Raw genomic sequence first — 19,640 nt, 5'->3', positions numbered from 1 at the left:
GTAGTTAATATTATTTTTTCCTTGAAAGGACCAAATATATTCAGTTTAGTTATCATGTGTTTATTTATGTACCAAAAGATCTTATAAAGTAAACCAAATTAACTCAAAATGGATCGAACAGAACCGAACCGAATTAATTTAAAATATAGCAAACTGGCCAAATGCATGTATACCTAATAAATTTAACCTCTTTGACTACTGGTAAGTTTACATTAAATACAGTGACACCCGCAACCATCAAATATTTGATCCGCCTCTGGTCGTAGGAATAAGGTCTGCGTACACTATCTCCCAAGATCCTACTATATGGGATTATAGTGGGAGGTGTAATAGAGAAGGAATAGTCCCAATAGTTATTTCAATTAGGGGTGTTCACGATTCGGTTTGGTCATTTTTTTATTAAAATCAAAACCAAACTAATTTAATCGGTTTTTAAAATTTTAAAACCAAAACCAAACCAAATTAAATACAAACCAGCGGTTTGGTTGTTGTTGGTTTAGTTTAGTTTGGTTCGGGTTTTCGCTTCTTAATAAGCTAACGATAAGTCGATAATAGTAAAACGACATTATACAACAATATTTGAAGTACTACTAGAGCATAAATTCAAATACCTACAGTGATAGTTCTTTTAACTATTTACATTTGAAACTGTAGCATATAATATAAAGCAAAATATTGAAATTGTAGCAATAATATAACATAGAAAAGGTGAACTATGTTGCAGTAGATGATAGAATCAAAAGAACAAGCCAAAATAAAGGTTCTAAAGTACAAACATCACTTTATTGAATCAATGATAAAATATTCATCGTAACAAATTAGAATCATACGTTCATAAAAATCTTCTCAAACTTTAGCCCGTAGTCTTGCAATTTGAGTAGCTTTTTTTAACTTTTGTGATAGATTTTTTTGTAACTCTTCTGTTAGGAAAAAGTAGATACATAAGGTTAGAGAATTTGAGTCTCTTACGGAAAAGAAATTGCCCAATTCCTATTACTTTGGGCTTAGGCAATCTTTTAAGACATAAGTAGTATAAACCAAAATCTATATATAATAATTAAAATGCAGAAAAAAATTAAAATTATTTACAAAAAGATATGATACTTTATATAAATAGTTATTAAATTTTATATATAATTTATCGATTTGGTTTGGTTTATTTTTCGATTTTTTATAATAGAACTAAAACCAAACCAAATATTATCGGTTTTTAAAATTTAAAACCAAAACCAATCCAAATCAAAAAAAAAAAATCGGTTTACTTAATCGGTTTGGTTTGATTTTCTGTTTGGATCGGCTTTTGTTAAACCATGAACAACCCTAATTTCAATTCATAAACTGTTTGTCCGACTGAATACGTGTTAGAACGACATTATAAAAAACTGATTGAACGTTTAACCTTTCAATTGTTGGACTGAACAAAAGTATTTGGAATTGCTCTTTTTATCTTTTTCATATGAACAAAATATTTTGCATAATTATTTATATTGAGTTATAGTACTATTATGGACTTTCAAAATATGTATATTTTCTTTTACAAAACTTGAAAAATTTAAGTTTGAGTTCATACTCAAAATTGAAAATTTTGTTCCACCTACTCTGAATCCCACCACATAAATGAAATATATAAGTACTATTAGATCATTGATTAATTAACACCTGATTAGCAACTAATACTACTAATTAACGTTAAAATAACTTAGTTTTGTGAAAACATCAGTTTGAAAGAAGTTTTACTCGTTGTTGTATTAGATTGAGGTTGGAGTTGGGTTGGGACTTGGGATGAGGCCACAAAGGATTGCACCTCTAACTCAAAATTAAAGAATAAATAATTAAATATGTAAGAAATTGAAATAAAAAATTTGCATGGTTGTGATCATGATGTCTCAATAATTTAAGCCGTTTTTAGAACATACCAACGCTGGCGCGGTTGTACCTCTTTAAAGAGAGAAAAAGAAAGAAGAGTAAAATAACAATATATAGTCGTTCTCAAAATAATAGCCGAAAAATATATATATTTTTGTGTATATATATATATACACACATTTTGCATGTTATATAAAATATTTATACATTTTTTCAACTACCAAATGTAAATAGCTTATGGCGCAGTCTAAAAGTAGAAAAAGCCCCCCAAATAAAAACTCGCATAATTTTTCATCATGTGATATTCTCTTTATTCATTAATTCGAACTTCGAAGTACCAAAATCGTGATGGTTTCAAACTACAGCAAAAATATATGATTTCTCCTTTTTAGTTAGATAAAAAACCCAATTACCGAGTATTAGTTGTTCTTATTCACGTAAATATAATCATTGTGCAGTTTATCAAAGGGGATTTTGGTCCCATTCCTACTAATTTTGCAACTCCAGAAATCAAAAATAACAAACAATGTAACAGCCTCTTCTTCAAGTTGTATCCCCAAAAACTCACACTAAGAGCCTCATTGGACATAAGAATTTTTTCATTTTTTTTTGATACATTTTCACTTTTTTCGAATTTTTTTTATTTTTTTCGAAATCAGTGTTTGGCCATAAAATTTCCGCTTTTCACTTGAAGATGAATTTTGAAATTTTTCGAAAATTTTAAAAACTCCAAAAAGCTGTTTTTCAAAATTTTCACTCAGATCACTCACAAAAATTCAAAAACAACCTAAAATTATATTCATGTCCAAACACAACTCTAATTTTCAAATATCATTTTCGCTTTTTTTTTTTGGAATTTTACTATACTTATGTCCAAAAGCCCACCAAGTTTTTGGAGTTAAAAAATTAAATGCAGTTTCAGCTTCCATCCATTTTCTCAAAAAAAATAAAGAGAACAAAACCAAGATGGCACAGTCACAACTAAGATAAAATATTTCTCATTGCAAAATCTGTATGTTTCCATTGTCATCCCTTGAATCTCTAGCCCCATTCAGACAGCCAGGGCTAGACTCCTTCACTACTTTTGCTAAACAACCGCAGAATAAGATTAATATAACTAATCTGAACTAATTCAATGATATGTGTCATTAAAAGGGATAATGGTATCCTAAATAAAAGCTTTCAAGCCATCCCTTTTCTAATTCCTTGATGGAAGCCTAGTTCATGTTTTGGAAACATTGATAACCATGTGAGCGACGTCCAGAGAAAAAAATGTTTAGGGGATACTGCTGCAAATTAACTAAAAACTCTTTCTTTGAGACAGCCCAACTCTAACCTTGGTTGCCTTGTATCCCTTGAGGCCTTTGCAGCACTCTCGCGTAGTTCGTCCAGAAGATCACAGTTCATCATGACTCTGAGGTTGTTCCTTGTTCATCATCTCTAGTTTATCTTGGAGCTCCTATAACATTTCATTATTACACCATTAGAAGTTTTACAGAAAATATAGGTAGAGAGACTCGAGACCATAAGAGGGAAAAGATAGTTTTTCAGTAAGAAATGTTGGAAAAAGATTTGATATGGAGGGGTAGGGATGAAAGACGAGGGTAGCTAATACAGGGTTTAGGAGAGAACCTTCAGCTTTTCTTCGAGACAAAGAGCTGGGGTAGACAAAAATGCCATATATCTGTCGTAACAAACTTAGTCAGATGGAAGTGCACAAAAGCCACGACACATAAAAGCAGGCAAAATACATAAGTTACCACCTCAACTATGGATCAAATCCTTGTTTCACTTTTTGAGGACGAAAATAACTTTACACACTCAACCTTTCCAGGGTGTGTCAAATACACAATACTTTTGCTACACGGCATGCGCGTGTAACAAAAATTGTAAGCGCGTTAAACTGTAGGATTTTTATCCCAGTTCTTACTTAAAGGACATGTGTCAAAATTTTAAATTTTTTTTGTTTCCCTTCACTTTTAACCCACCCCTTCCCTGTTCTTCTTCCCCAGAACCCTCCTCTATGAGTTCGTTGCTGACCTTTCCCCCTTTCCCCATTTTCGACTTTTTCCCCACCCCCTTTCCCCCATCTTCTTTGTCCACAATTTTAAGAATAACAATAATATAAAAAGGCTTTGGAAGAAATTGATAAAGAAAGTTAAAAAGGAATCTATATCTAAGAGAATTCTATAGATCTGGGTTTGAATCGTAATTTAATAGTAACAATTTAGGAACACAGATTTAATGTGGTAGAGTATTGGTGGTTGAGGGATATCGGAAATGAGCCAAAAGAATCCGAGATTTGAATGACTATTTGTTACTTGCCGGCCATTTTTATAAAGTTGTTCTTTGTTGCTTGCGCTTTCATCACTTTGGTTGCTTATTTCCATGGAATAATGCCACGAATTCTGGCCAAAATCAACTGCCAAAACACCTAGATTTTTTTTATCGGAGAAGATGACCGCGAATCGAGCAGCCATGGATCTGTTCATAACCAACTTTAATGGAGTTTTGAGTTTTGCATCCTATTTCTTGTGTTAGATTTGAATCTAGACTCACAAACTCGTAACTAATGTACTTGCGTTCCTAATTTTGCTTTGTAATTGGAAGGTGATAATTGTGGATTTTTTTATGGTGGTCGGCGTCAATGGAGATTAGGTGGAGAAGAGAAAGAGATGGAAGGGAGAATAGTTAAGGGGTGTATTTGTAATTCACATTAATTTATTTTATTTTAAAATTAATGACACATGGCACTATATTATTGGTGCATGACATGCCTCACTTTTTCTGAGATGCTTAAATATAAAAGTAGGGTGTATCTGGAAAGGTTGAGTGTGTAAAGTTATTTTCGTCCGCAAAAAGTGTGTAACAAGGATTTGGTCCATAGTTGAGGTGGTAACTTACGTATTTTTCCCATAAAGCACGCAAAACATATACATAGATCGGAAGAGAATGGTGCTTACTCGCAGCGGCTGGGCTCATCTACATCAGTCAACTCATTTTTCAGGCCACATCTTAATTTTACCTGTACGAAAAGAGGACAATCAAGAACAAGAATATTTATAACTGAATGCTATAATTGAAGAAGGGACAACTCAAAAGGACAGCTGAGAGAACACAAACAAAAGAAGTTAGGAATTCCTGCCTTTAAACTTCGATCTGGCCCATTCCAGCACTTGTCCCCGTTTGAGAATTGCAAGGTTCTATAAGAATCCTCAAATTTATCCCAATTCCTTTGATGTAGCACAGGAAAAAGAAAAAAACCAAAACAATGAGAAAATTGGTAAGTCCCAAGCTTAGAGCATTCGGGCAGACAGGTAAAGATCATAATAAAGCAACCCCACATCGTCTTTTTTCAGGAGCCACAAGCAAAATGATATGAACCTGTCTCTTCTACTATCAGACGAATGTAAACAATTTAGTACTTCTATTAATTCACCTCCTTTTCGTTTCTACCACAGAGCATGGATCTAAAACCAAGATTAAAGAAGAAAACCCAGTGCATGAGACTCCAGAATTGTGACGATTTTCAAAGCACCGATCATATTTGGTTGCCACTTCACAGGAAATTGACTATCATTCTCAGATATATAGAGTGACTCAAGTAATGTACATGCTTAAGCTGTGAAAGTGCCTACCCCAAACGAGTTGTACTGTAGCCCTCGACCTGGGTTGCTTCTTTGAAAGGACAAATCTTGTATGTGTACCTAAAGCAAATATTCATCAGTGACAGATGACGAAATAACACAAAAATATTTCAAAAAAGAAAACCATAGGCTTAACAAAGGTCAACAAGACAATGAAAGATTCATCACTTATTCTCCTTGCTCTCGAAGCATTGACTATAGAATGAATGGAACTCCTTCTCCGGTCCTGCAATTGAACTTGCAGATCAGCATGTGCAGGATCCTATACTCTCTTCTTGTAGAAACGAAAGTAAGGAACATATTGAAAAGGACAGAAAAAACAGATAAACATAGAAACATGAATTCACCACCTACCAAAATCATGTTTGAGCTTTTTCTCCAAACTAGATATCCTTGATAGGACCTTTGACAACTTTGCACTTAACTCATCATATTCCTTGCGTATATGGGCAGCATCTGTGGAAGCAAAACACCAAAGACATAATTCATTATTTCTTTCTTAAAACAGTTTAAGAGCAGGAAATGGATAGAATCTCTATTCATACCAGAAATGTTCACTGGAGTTTGGAACAAATTCACAGAGCGGATAATGCTCTTCATTGTTCGCTGTATCTTCTCCATCCATGAAGGATTACTTGTGGCCGTAACATCTGCAAAATTACATTGAGAAAAATGATATATGTATGTCAAATACCAGCTGTTAGCAACATATCATTCTTATCTTGCACACCTGAGAAATCGGAATCATCATCAGATTCAGCCTTGTATGAAGAACTTGAATCGTGGTCCTCTCCCCCGAGATCTTCAACTGGGTCCTCAGTTTCGTCATCTTCATACTTGTGCTCATCATCCTCTGAATCATATCCATGGTATTCCTCTTCATGACTATCAGTCGGTCCTTCATCGCTGCTGTCATAGTTGCTCTTAGTTCCAGCATCAACCTCCTCATTTGCCCGCTCACTTTTTTTTCCCAGCCAACGAGAACCAATAACACGACCTAACTCTTCTTTTGACAATGATTCGGTATTTTCAGTAGGATCTAGCTCCTGGAAATATGAAAGAAAATCACAAAATATTAGGTTACCAAAATGATGAATTTCTTGATCACTAATTTCCATGTCACTTAATAGACATAGGGCAGCAATACAAGCACCTAAACCGTCAGTTAGGCCTTGCTGAGTACCCAAAGAATAAAGCTTATCTTTTCATCTTTCAATTAAGGACATCAAATTCCCGCAATCTTTATCCTTTTGGATGTGTAGTGCTACATATAACAATAACTAGCTGAAGGCAAAGAAACATATAGAAAAGGTTCCAGGAGCATTTGATGTTGCTGCAGTCAACATTGCAGAAGTACCACCAATCTTGAGCATTAAGCAACTCATGCATTTTGATTAATCTTTTTGCACCTCACCTGTCCCTTCATATTTATTGGGGGAGTTGAAGAATGTTTTACCAACAATTCGAGTCACACAGTAACTTCAATTTTGCCAAACATACAAAATTCCATTGAAGTAGCCCTTTTACTCTCTGGCCAGGTTTCTACGAATTCCTTTTTAAGTACTTGAGTGGATTAAATATCTGTGCACTTACATTGAAGGTTTGTTCATCTAGTGCAAACATCACATAAAATGGCCTAACCAATGTTCAATTGATTCAGGAAAATCAGAGTTCGGTTCTGGGGAAATGCATGTAATAACTACATGATATCATATAGTTCACAGAAATGCAATATTGATCGACTTTGTGTAGGCTCTCTAGCTTTCTGGTATACTTCTTGTATACGGTAGTTTCTTCCCACTGTAAGTAAAGTTAGACGAAAGAAAACATAATTGATGGATAGTCATGCACTTTATATTTAGCATACTATGCCAGGTTTCCATCCTGAAATGGCACGGGCTCTGTATCCAAATTCTGGACAAAGTTCAATTTATCTAAGTACTTATTACATGTTCACAAACTGGCAAAAGTGTGTAATGGTAGTTACATTTGCAAGTTAAATGGCAGTGCAAGTCCTCATTTTTTCAACAAATTGCAGTGTCCTACAAGGAAAAAGCAATTAACTCCAAAGTTCTATTGTTTCCAACAACGAAACACTGAGCGCAATTTTGGCTGTATGGAAGGAGTATGCATGCATGTGATAAGGAGACATTTTCTTAAGGTGAAATTCTAGATAGCCATCAATCATACAAAAAGACAAGTTGAAATATCACATCTGAAGGAACTTTTGACAAACCTGAGAATCCTCAGGAACCTGCTCAACTTCATCCTTGTGGGACTGGTCATCATGCTCGATTTTGTCCATATCTTCGTCAGGGCGTTCTACCACATCCTAACAAAATATGAAATAAGTACCAGAACAAGCAACATATACGATACAAGATGATTTTACAATGATAATTGGTAGATTGCAGAGAACACTGTTCTCCAGTAAGATCAAGAGCATTAACTACAACCAGACCCCTTGGGGATCTTAAAGAGAGACAAAAGCCAAGAGGATATTCAGATAGAGAGGAATAAGTAAATGAATCAAAGAGCCTAACAATATTTATTCACTTAAAGTTAACTGAACTCTTCCTATCCTCTTATTCACTCTGTGAGCAATTAACTACCCCAAGAGGAGGAGGGGGTAACATCTAACAGGAAACATGAAGTATTTATCAATTCCAGTTTGTTGGTGATTGTATTCTTCTTATTTGGGTAATTCTGCTGATATGTCCCGTTGTCAAGATCAGTTTATCATATTCTCGGTGTGGAAAAAACATTGTAACATTACTCCCTCTGGACACATTACTGTGAAAAAATCCTAGGCGAGAAAATTTTAATTTCTGAAATTCATAAAAGTTTCAATAAGTTTGGACATCCTAAAGATGGAAAAATGCTGGTCAATGTAGATCGCAACCTATGAGGAAAATCAAGAGTGCAAAACGAGTGGAAAACCTAATCACATGATCACCAAAGTCTTTCACAAAGTTCCACTATTGACTCCCATTGTCTCTTGTGATATCCTGATCAACTTTTGCATGTGTTGACATCATTTAATTAGGTGAGATCTCTTAACATACAAACATTTTTTTTAGAAAGAACTCTCAACATAAAACAATTAACCGTACAGATGGAGAGCCGTTGAGGAGGCCAATCTTATCGTGGACGTCGTTCTTCACAGCATCTTCTTGAACTTCAGCTTTTTCCTCAGATTTAGTTGTCTCTACTTTAGCATCTTCAGATTCCTTTTGATCCTTCTTTTCTTTTTCTCTCTTTACCCGTTCTTCCTCCTCAGCCTTCTCTATTTGTTCCTTGCGCTCTAGATGAAGAGGAGTAAATGTAAGAGAAATTTAAAGAAGCAAATTATTCAACTGCTCATAAGCTCTCACCTTGCTAGGGGAAAACACCTCTTAGTGACTGAAATATTTCATACTACAGAACATCACTTTGTAAAAATGATTAACAAGAGGTGAAAGGGATACATATAAACAATAATTCATCTAGAAGGTCTGTTTGAGCATAACAGTAAGCACATTGTTGCAAAATGTAAGAGTCTTCCTTTAGTATAAAAGATTCTAGATAAAAACTATAAAGAAAGATATATAATTACCATAAATAGTTCTAGCTTAACGTAAGGTAACTTGTAATATTCAAAACCATCTCATTTTTTTATGCTTTTCGGTATCTTATTCACTTCAAAACCTTTCGGTCCCTATCATAATTTGGAATTTATCAATAAAATTCCGTATCCTTTGTTATCTATTCTTGCTTCATTTATACCATAACGTAGAAATGATAGACATTACGTGGAACCACTTCTACAGATGTTCAAAGAGGTCCTTCTCTAAAGTAGGCACAATAATCCTCTCAAGAACAGTCCCCGTTTAGGGGAGAAGAGAAAGATACCCTTAAGCTGCTCAACCAACTCTTTAAGTATCTTCTTCTCGTTTTTCAACTTGGATAGTTCAGTTTCCTCTTTCGCAATTGCCAACTTAGCTTCTTCAACCTCCTTCTTTCTAAGAGTCACACCTTCCTGATATGTAGCAATCTTTTTATTCAGTTTTTCTCTAGCTACTTTGCCAGCCTCCCAGCACGTATTTGGGCACTTGGTTTGGCCATCATACTCGTCACTTCCATCACAGCAATCTGCTCAATTGTGCCATTAAGGTTGTTAATAGGAGAATTCGAAAGTCAAAAACAGCAGCAGCATACATGAGATTCCCCATTTGGATATTAAACCATACCATTCAGATATTTGAGAAATTGTATGCAAATGCTTTATGGAAATCATAAGAAACATAGATAGATATGACTTCACCAACACAAAGAGACTGGCAAGTGAAGATCAGAGGCAAGAAAAAATGATCTACAAAGGAAAAGAGAGACGGCAGGGCTAGCATTTTACTGAAGTTACAATATGCGCGTCAAGCCTCTTAAAAGTAATCTCCTTATCATAACAAATATAAGAATAGAAGAGTAAATGGCTTCTTCCGAATCCGTAAATCCCTCATAGATCAGTTCTTCACAGTGCTTTGGAAATAAATGGCGTTCTTTACATAAGCATGGCACACATAATCTGGCAAAGAATATGGCAGATCAACCTATTAGCATCCTCGAGGTATGTATGTCTTTCGTTCGACAAGCATCCAACCACCCCCTTATGTACAGAACCTTTTGCCCACCTTTGATGGATAACGATATGCATGATGATGATCAATTGAAATATTAAATCTTCAGAAAATATGTGTGTAACAGATATCTTTGGCTTAATTTTAAAAGCGATGTGATGGTGCACTTTTTATTTGTTTATTTTTGAGGGATAGTTAGTGCAGCAGAACTGAAACTAGAAATATGAGTTACTTTGGACCGCAGTGGACCTAAATTTAGATTTATTCTACATTTCAGAACTAGCAAAAGGAAGAGAAATGAAGGGAAACTAGAATGAGAGAAACTGGAAGAGAAAACAGAGTAGAGTGATTTTGTTTTCTTTTTGGATGGCTGGTAAACAAGAAAGCAAAAGAAAATAATTGACCTTATTTTCTCATGAATTTAGATTTGTGAATCCAAGAGGAAAATGATTTGTCTTCATAAAGGTTCCTCATGAGCATAAAGAGTTCATAACTATAAAATGGGTCAGTTAACAACAATGAAGTAGTTAATCAAATAAAAAGGAAAGCGTTAAGAGACCTTCCAGGCCCAACCCCAAACACTAAGATCAGAAAAAATAGATAGTGAAAGACCAAGAGGTAGAATGGGACATTGTATCTCTCTCATTACCTGATTACCACTTTCATAGGGTAAAGGAACGCGTTTTAGGAAACCATTATCAGGCTCAACTTATCAACAACAAACCATTATCAGGACTAGAGTCACTCTAGGCGTATAGGGGGGGGACAAGAAGAGACTAATTTTCCTCATTTTCATTTGGCATTGTAGTATACTTTGTAATGTAGCCCAAGGTGATAATTGCTTTTTCTATCCATCTTTTCAATTAGGAATTTAAATCATAACACGCATTTGTAGCCTTTCACAGATAATAGTCCTTGCCTTCATTGAGTAAGAGAACAACAAAGTTGGGTATGCTCCTCGTTTTCATACAATAGAACTCAAAGAGGTGCTATGAACATGTCAAGCTTTATCCACATTAAGAGCGAATATTTTTCATAGACAGAGGCGGACCCAAGATTTGAAGGTAGCGGGGCACATGAGCGAACTGCTCAACCACTGAGCCCATCGGACTTTTCATCTTAGGGTTCCAAGCAAAATATATGACCGTTTTCAATATATATACACTTAAATATTGAGAACTTTTGCCAAAGTAAACGGGTCCGGTAACTCCTCTTCTCCAAGCATAGGTCCACCTCTGTTCATAGAGGAACTTTGAGCTATAACATAAATACTTTTTGGACAACTAGAGCTAATTAACAAATATATTTTTGATTTTAAACATTATTATGCCATTTGAAGTAAAGGTCACCAACTAACCAACATTTCAAACAAGGGGTAGGGGTAGATATTCAGCTAATTAATAAACAATGACCTGTGGGAAAAGAATGCAAAGAAGTAAGCGTCAATGCTGATAATAAATTCTTCAGGAATTAAACTTCACAAAAAATAGCTTCTCTTCAACTCAAATGTCCAACACACACAGATGATAGTGGCAATTGCCAGTATATGCAGTCCAATACATGTCATTCACATATCTGCTTAGTTAGACAAAGAATAAAACCATACAGCTGCAGACCACACTAAGCACTTTGATGCTGATCAAATACTACAGAAAGGCAAGAACACGAGGATTCATACCACAAATGCCATCATTAACCCTCGACGAGTATATTGAAAGAGGAATATGTCCTGCATTTTTGCAATAAAATTTTCCGTTGGGGCATGCTGAGGTCCCTGCAAACCCAAGTCTCTCAATCAAACACACACATTATAACGAAGAAAAGAAACTGTTAAACCAAAACGAAATCTTAACACCATTTAGTCACTTAAATCCAAACCTGGCTCATCGGAACCATCTGGGCAGTCACAAAAATCATCATTGAGCTGATCCTTGGTGAATTTCTTTGATCCATCTTTACATTTTATAGCACCCGAAGACAAACCCTTGTAGTAATTCTCATCTGCACTCACAAACAAATCATTTTCATCTCAAATGCAAATGTAAATGCCAAAAGCATAAATATTTTTTATCTAAAAATCTTGAAAGACCGAGATCAAACGGGCAAATCAAATGAAAACCCATAAACAAAACATATGGCTTATTCACTAAGCAAAGCTATCAATATCTCCACAAGAAAGAAACATGAAATTAAGAAATGGGCAAATCAAATGCCAAAAACTTTGCTTATGCAGCAGTAAGAGTTGCTAAAACCTGGAAAAACAAAAAAAATCACGAAATGAGCACAGCAAATGCAAAATCAACACCAAACAAACATTAAAATCTCAAAGTTCATGAAATCCAGAAATGGACATATCAAATGCAAAGATCTTCCAACAAGGCAATAAAAATGACAAAAATCTCCACACACAAAAAAAAAGATATCACAAAATGGGCATTTCATTTGTCAAAGAAACTTTTATTCAAGAGGAGCTATAAACATTACTATAATCTCATGAAATAGGCACGTCAAATGGATCACCTGTATGTTCATACAACAATAACTACTATTTTTCAGCAAAACTTAAAAATCATAAATGGTGTACAAAATCCAAAATTCAAAAAAAGTAGACTTTGTTTATCACAGCCAACAAAAAGAACTACTACTAAAATCCCAAAAATTAAAAAAAAAATAATCACCAAATGGGCATGTCAAGTCACAAGTGCAAAAATAGATAAACAGAATATATTGCTTTCCACTAAGAAGACGGCTATACTATCATATCAAAAGAGTTAACGTTATATACACTAACGGCACAAACATTTTCTTTTGTACACTATTACTGAAGTTTAACCTATGATTGCGGGTCAATTAACATTTTACCAGATTAACAATTAATATTTATCAAGAAATTTACTTTCGTTACCTTATAAATGATCTGATTCCCTAAATATCTTTTACACTCTCAATGCAATAGAACTTAAACTCATATCAAAATTGCAAATGCCACAGCAGAAAATCATGTTTACAATGCAATAAAGTTTTTCTAAAGTCCCCAAAATCAAAAGAACAATCACGAAATGGGCATATAAAAAATGCAATTGCCTTAGCAAAACATTACTAAAATCCCTCCCAAAAAAATGAAATTCACCAAATTGACATAATAAAAATGCAAATGCAATAACGAAATGTGCATATCAAAAGCGAAACCCATAAGATATTTTATTTTTTTCAATACCTTGAGGGGAAATTCCGTTGGAGTGAAGAGATTCCGATCTATCAATCAAAGCTAAACAAAGAGCATAACACATTAATAACAAGAGTGGCACTGCTCGTATCTCCATCTGAATAATAGAAATACAATTTTGAGCTGCTTTTTTTTTCTCTCTTTTCTTTTACATACAATTCAAAGTAAATAATAAGGATCAAGTTTGCAGTTTTGCTAAATATACTTAATTTGGAAATTCAATTTGAAGGAGAAATTGAGTAAAAGGTTTATGGGAGAATTCTTTTTTTTGTTTCTATATTTGGCAAAGTGGAAGGAGCTAATACAGTGTGAATTGCAGTATGTACAGCCCAATCACAACATTTTCCAGTTTCTAACGCTGTGATGCGCATTGGTGGCACTAAACGCTGTCGTTTCGATTCTCATTTTTTGTGAAAATCCACTTTAGAATTATGAAAACTATTAGGACCTGTTTGTCCATACAATTTTTTTGCTTTTTCCCTAAAACCATCTTTTAAATATTAGTATTTAGTTATACACTAGACTGAAATTTTGAAGATAAGTTTTAAATTTAAAAAAATGTATCTCTTTTTCAAGTAAATAATGTTTTTCTCAAACAAAACTATAATATTTTTAAGTGAAATACATGTTCGATTTTGATAACACTATTGTTTGGTATTTTTTTGTTCTTCTCCAAGTATGATGTTAAATATTGATCAAACTATCTATGACATGGATTATATATGATTGTATCCTTTTTTTTTTGGGGGGGGGGGGGAGGGGGGAGGGTTCAAAAGATAACTATTTATATTATATTAAGGGGGAGAGAGTGATCTAGGGGTTTGACCACTTGGGGGTCATTACGTAGGGGGGTTCGGGGTAACTAAAACTACTACTAGTGGTTCCCGTATCACGGGATAAACAAAAAGATAGTCCAAGAGGACTTTGCAAACTGAGTGGTTGTGGTAGGGTTTGTGAGGGAACCCTTCATGTCGGTTATGGTGTCCATGTTGCATCCAGACTTAGCTAGTATATCTGCTACATGGTTTTGCTCCCCGTAAGTGAAACGTACAGTAAGATCATCCAGTCTCGCAAGGAGAAACCTGCAATCATTTATAATGTTAGCATACAATGGGTGTGAGGTCTGTAAAATGGTAGTGATTGTTTGGGCATCAATGTTTATTTCTATAGGTTTATTGCCACAATTAACAGCTAATTGTAACTCATGATAGAGGGCGCGTAATTCAATTTCAACACTTCTATGAGAGATGTGGTGCCCCGCAAAACTCGTAAGCCAATTGCCTGCGGAGTCTCATATAACACCTCTCATCCTGCCCTGTCAAGTATTTAATTATACTGAACCATCGGTATTTAGCTTGAAGGGGTAGTGGTAGACGAGTCCCATTTAAGGTATAGTGGTGTGCGGCTGGGTGAGTGAGCGGGCATTCCTACAATATAGAAAAATTTCGCTGCGAGATTTAGGATATGTGAGGAAGAGAGCAGTTTGTGAACTGAGCGAAAGACTTTAGCATTTCGAGTAAGCCATATATGCCATAAACATAAAGGTATGAGGATGGAGTTAGGGATATTAAGGGAGTTAGTAATATCAGTATGTAAGATAGGGTGTTTTAGGCATTCGAGTGGATTGGTTTCAAATGGAGGAAGATCAGCAATTGCCTGAAGCATATGAAAATCAGACCAGATATGTGCGATTGCTGGACAGGCGAGAAGTATATGGTGAATGGTTTCCGTATTAGTGTGGCAGTGGGGACAAGTGGCATTATTGAGAATCTCAATTCGACGATAGTATGTCACAGTGGGTAAGCGTTGGTGGCTGCAAAGCCATAGGAAATGTCTGGTTTTCGGAGGTATTCGTAACTTTCAAATCCACTAAAATGAGTGATTAGTGATTGTAGGAAGTAAGTGATGGTAAAGTGATTTGGTAGTAAAGTTCCCATGGGGTGTGAGGGCCCAAGCGTAGGAGTCATTGGAGGATGTATAAGAGGGGGGATGAACATTAAGAGCATGTTGGAGGATTGAGGTTGGTAGTTCAAAATGGAGTGAGGCAAAATTCCAGTGGCCGTTTGAGAGATATGTTGAGACAGTGTTGCGAGCGACATATTGGGGAAGGGGACCTATTAGGTAATATCGAATAGGCTTGGGCGTTGGTAGCCAGTTGTCATTCCAAAAGTTAATAAGGGTTCCATTACCAGTTAACCATTATATCCCTTATTGATAGAGGTACCACCCAAGAGTCAAATTTTCCCAAATTAAGGAACCGTGTGTGGGAATATTCCTTCGATGGTAGAAGTATTTATGAAGGAGTATGGCGGCCCACAACGAATGGGGTTGTTTGAGTAGTCGTCAAGTTTAGCTTGCGAGTAGCGACCTATTTTTTAGGTGAATTTGTTGAATTCCTAGTCCTCCCTATGATTTTGGGGTGGTAACGGTTCTCCATTTTAAAAGGTGAATTCTCTTTTTATTTGGAGTAGTTCCCCACAGAAAATTATGCTGAAAGCGTTCTAATTGATGGATAATGTATCGAAGAAGTTTAATGTATTGCATTACATGGTTGGAGGAATTGATAAGAGTAATATGTCCCGCCATACTTAGGAAATTAGTTTTCCAGCCCGCAAGTTTAGTTTTAAAATTATCGATAAGAAATTGAAAGTCACATTTGGAGGGACGGGATGTGAAGATGGGAAATCCGAGGTATTTTTCAAAGGAAGTTTCTTCTTGTAGCGGTAAAGAAGGAAGAATAAAATGTTTATCCTGAGGGGAGCAATTTTTCGAGAAAAAGATTTTAGATTTTTGAAAATTAATCTTTTAACATGAAACTTGATTAAACTCATTAAGGATATCGATAATGGCGTGGCAACTGGAGGCTGAGGTGGTGGAGGTAAGAATGATGTCATCAGCGAAAAATAAATGGGATAGTAGTGGACCATTACGGGATAAGAGGATAGGCCGTCAAAGTTGGTAATCTACTGATAGCTTTATTTTCCTGGTGAGCATTTTCATACATAATATAAATAAGTATGAAGATAGTGGGTATCCCTGACAAAGCCCACGGGATGGGTAAAAGTGAGAGGTGCGTGAACCATTAATAAGAATTGATAGGGAGGTAGTGGTGACACAAGACATGATTAAGTTGATTAGTGGCTATGGAAAATTAAAGAATTGAAGAGCTTGACGAACAAAAAATCATTTGATACAATCAAAAGCTTTTTTAATATCTAATTTCAAGAGCATGTAACTAGTTTTTTCTTTTTTGCGTTTGAAGTGGGAAAGAATTTTCTTGGAATATGATGGCATTATCCGCTGCTCTACGGTTTGGCTGAAAGTTGGATTGCGTAGGGCTGATAATTTTTTACATTAGAGGCTTAATGCACTGAACAATAAATTTTGTGATCATTTTATAAATAAGTTAACAGAGCCCAATCGGGCGAAATTGTGTAATCATGGAGGCATTGCGAACTTTAAGAATTAAACAAATATATGTTTGATTGATAGAATCAGGAATTACGTAGTCCTGAAAGATTTGTTTGCATAAAGCATTTACCTTAAGACCCACCTCATGCCAAAAATGTTGATAAAAATAAGGGTGTAGGCCATCAGGGCCAGGTGCTTTGTAGGGTTTAAAGGACTTAACAACGAAGATGATGTCTAGGTGAATGGCATGTCTCAGAATATGCGAGCTTTCGGTGGGAGTAATGGTGGAGGATAAGAAAAAGTTATGGGATATTGAGGAGTGAGGAGAGTCAATGGTAAAAAGCTGGGTGAAACAAGCAAGTATGGTAGTTTGTATCTTGGTATTTTCAAAATACCAGTTACAAGCATTGTCTCTTAAGGCAGTAATATGATTCTGGCGACGGAATTGTAAAGTTGATAAGTGAAAGAATTTAGTATTAGTATCTCCGTCTTGTAACCATTGTACACGTGATTTTAGTTTTCAAAACTCTTCTTCTAAGATAAATGTGTCATTATAATCTTTCAGAAGAGTGATTTCAAGGTTTTGGAGAAAGTAACTAGTAGGATGGTACGGGGATGACCGAATACCTTCTAGTCGAGCTAGTAAATATTATTTTTTATGAAATATATTACCAAAGAAGGGTCTATTCCAAAATTGAACATTATTCTGGAAGTGATTAATGGCTTCCGGTAATGGGGAAGGGGAGGGATGCCAACTATCACGGAGTACGTTTATAAAATCAGTATGGGAGGTCCAAATAGTTTCAAAGCGAAAAGTGTGTGATTTAGCTATTTTTGGAGTATGGAGTGTAAGCAACAATGGAGTGTGATCTGAGTGTGTACGGTTCAGGTAGCGTATAGTAGATTCAGGGAATAAGGTTAACCAGTCATAGTTTGCAAATAATCTATCCAAACGTTCTAAAATATGATCGACATAATGCCGTTCATTAGTCCAAGTATATTTACTACCCTTGTAACCAAGGTCTACTAAATTACAGTAGTTTGTACAATCAGTAAATTGATTTAAACATGTATTATTTATAGGTCGACCTCCAAATTTCTCTCTAGAGTGTAGTATTTCGTTGAAGTCACCCGCAATGATCTACAGACCCTTATAATGATCATAAAGACACATAAGATTTTGCCATAATAATTAATAGTTAGCATAACAAGGACTAGCATAAATCGCAGAAAAAGTCCTTTTTGTGGATGAGAAAATACCTGGATCATGACGTGTACCTCCTGATCATCTACATTTTCAACATTTAGTAAGTGTGCATGTCAAAACATAGCAATACTGCATGTTTGTCCTGTGGCAGGGACCTCATAGAAATTTGTAAAGCCAAAGTCATCACGTAGAACAACGTGTTTTTGCATGTGGGTTTCAAATAGTACTACTAGTGCAGGTGCATGGTAATCTAGGAGTGATAAAAAATTATGACGAAAGTCGTTGTTGTGAGCACCACGTCAGTTCCAAAGTATAAAATTCATGGTAGGAGTGTTGGATGGGAGGTCTTCATTACAATTAGATTCTCATATTTTAGGATTAAATTCTATCTTCCATCTAATTAAGAGCTCAAATATATGTCTATTTTTTTCAAAATTCGAAAGAATGTAGGGTTTGATGACGCACTTCTCCCTCTTTTATTTTTAAAATAGAAATGTTTGTAATTTGAATGATTTTTAGTATTCTTTCTTTGTAAGAACTAGTTGAAAGGGTGATGGACACTGAAAATCTTTTTACTTGAATTTGATGTAAACACCAAACTATGTTACTAGTTACTATATTAACTAAGATTGAGGCAATACATAATATTAATTAACTATTATTAAGTGACATATACAATTAAAACGCGTCTTATACCTATAAGTTTTGGTCCAAACTTTGATAGTATAATTGCCTTTACTCTAACTACGTAGTACTAATATAAAATGCAAAACTTCTTAAAGCAAGATAAGCAATATAAGAATCCGTAGACATTAAATCTGCAAAACATTTTAGGGAAACAAGTTTTCAAAAAAGAATTAGTTTTTTTGCTTGTCTTTTTCCTTCGAAAGAGAAATAAAGTAATAAAGAGAAAAGCTAAGCTGATATTGTAACGATCCGGCCAGTTGTTTTGAGCTCTAGTGGTTATAGAACGATATTTTTGGTGTTGTTTTTCAAGTTTTTAAAAGATCTAGGGATGTGACTTCCACCTAGGTGGTTACCTAACAGGTGTGTGGGATTTAGGGCATATTTCATAGATCGGGGTGTAATATAGCAATCAACATGCGATTACCCACTCGATACCTCTCGGTAGTTAGAGTGGTTTTGCACAATTTGGCTTTCTCAAGTCAAAATGGGTAATTCACAAAACCGTTGATATATTCTCAAGTTGGGTCTTACTATCTCTAGATTCAACCATTTAATTGGGGCTATCAATTTCTTGAGTTCACGCCAATTTCTTATTAGCCAAGTTTTTCTAGACTTAGTTTATCTTTCTCAAGTAGAGACTAAGTCAATTAGGCATGAATCAATGTTTGCAACCATTAATTCATAAATTCAAGCAAGAACTAGGCTAAATATCATACACCCAACCTTGAACAAGCACTAAATCAAACACCCATTAGGTACCCACACTAGGGTTGAGTCACAACCCTAGCTAGAGATTTAGCTACTCATAGGCAAAAATGAAGAAACTAAGGAAGAAAATAAGATTAAACTCATAATAGATGATAAAGGGATGAAAGTCCAATGTTAAAATGATAAACTAATACAAAGTTTCCCAAAGCAGTAAAGAAAAACGGCTATCTACTTTCTAGAGTTCAAACTTAATCTAAATTTGACAAAAAAAAAAT

The 19,640-nt window shown here is 35.1% G+C and overlaps 1 protein-coding gene across 1 annotated transcript; it reads right to left on the bottom strand.

Moving 5' to 3' along the window:
* Window positions 1–2,848: 2,848 nt before the first annotated feature.
* Window positions 2,849–13,678, bottom strand: LOC104098132 (glucosidase 2 subunit beta-like). The gene is made up of 15 exons (XM_009604797.4): window positions 13,344–13,678; window positions 12,005–12,127; window positions 11,805–11,900; window positions 9,405–9,644; window positions 8,627–8,817; window positions 7,750–7,845; window positions 6,244–6,559; window positions 6,059–6,163; window positions 5,868–5,969; window positions 5,682–5,739; window positions 5,505–5,573; window positions 5,012–5,099; window positions 4,830–4,891; window positions 3,499–3,550; window positions 2,849–3,325 (listed from the first exon to the last, which is right to left on the bottom strand). Exons 1-15 carry the CDS (start codon window positions 13,447–13,449, stop codon window positions 3,263–3,265), a joined length of 1,767 nt encoding a protein of 588 aa, XP_009603092.1. The 5' UTR covers window positions 13,450–13,678; the 3' UTR covers window positions 2,849–3,262.
* Between the last annotated feature and the right edge of the window lie 5,962 nt (window positions 13,679–19,640).

This window comes from Nicotiana tomentosiformis, chromosome 11 (assembly GCF_000390325.3).
Source record: "Nicotiana tomentosiformis chromosome 11, ASM39032v3, whole genome shotgun sequence".
In the NCBI taxonomy this organism is placed as follows: domain Eukaryota; kingdom Viridiplantae; phylum Streptophyta; class Magnoliopsida; order Solanales; family Solanaceae; genus Nicotiana; species Nicotiana tomentosiformis.
The sequence above is the reverse complement of the archived record's forward strand: the minus strand, read 5'-3'. Positions and strand labels throughout refer to the sequence as shown.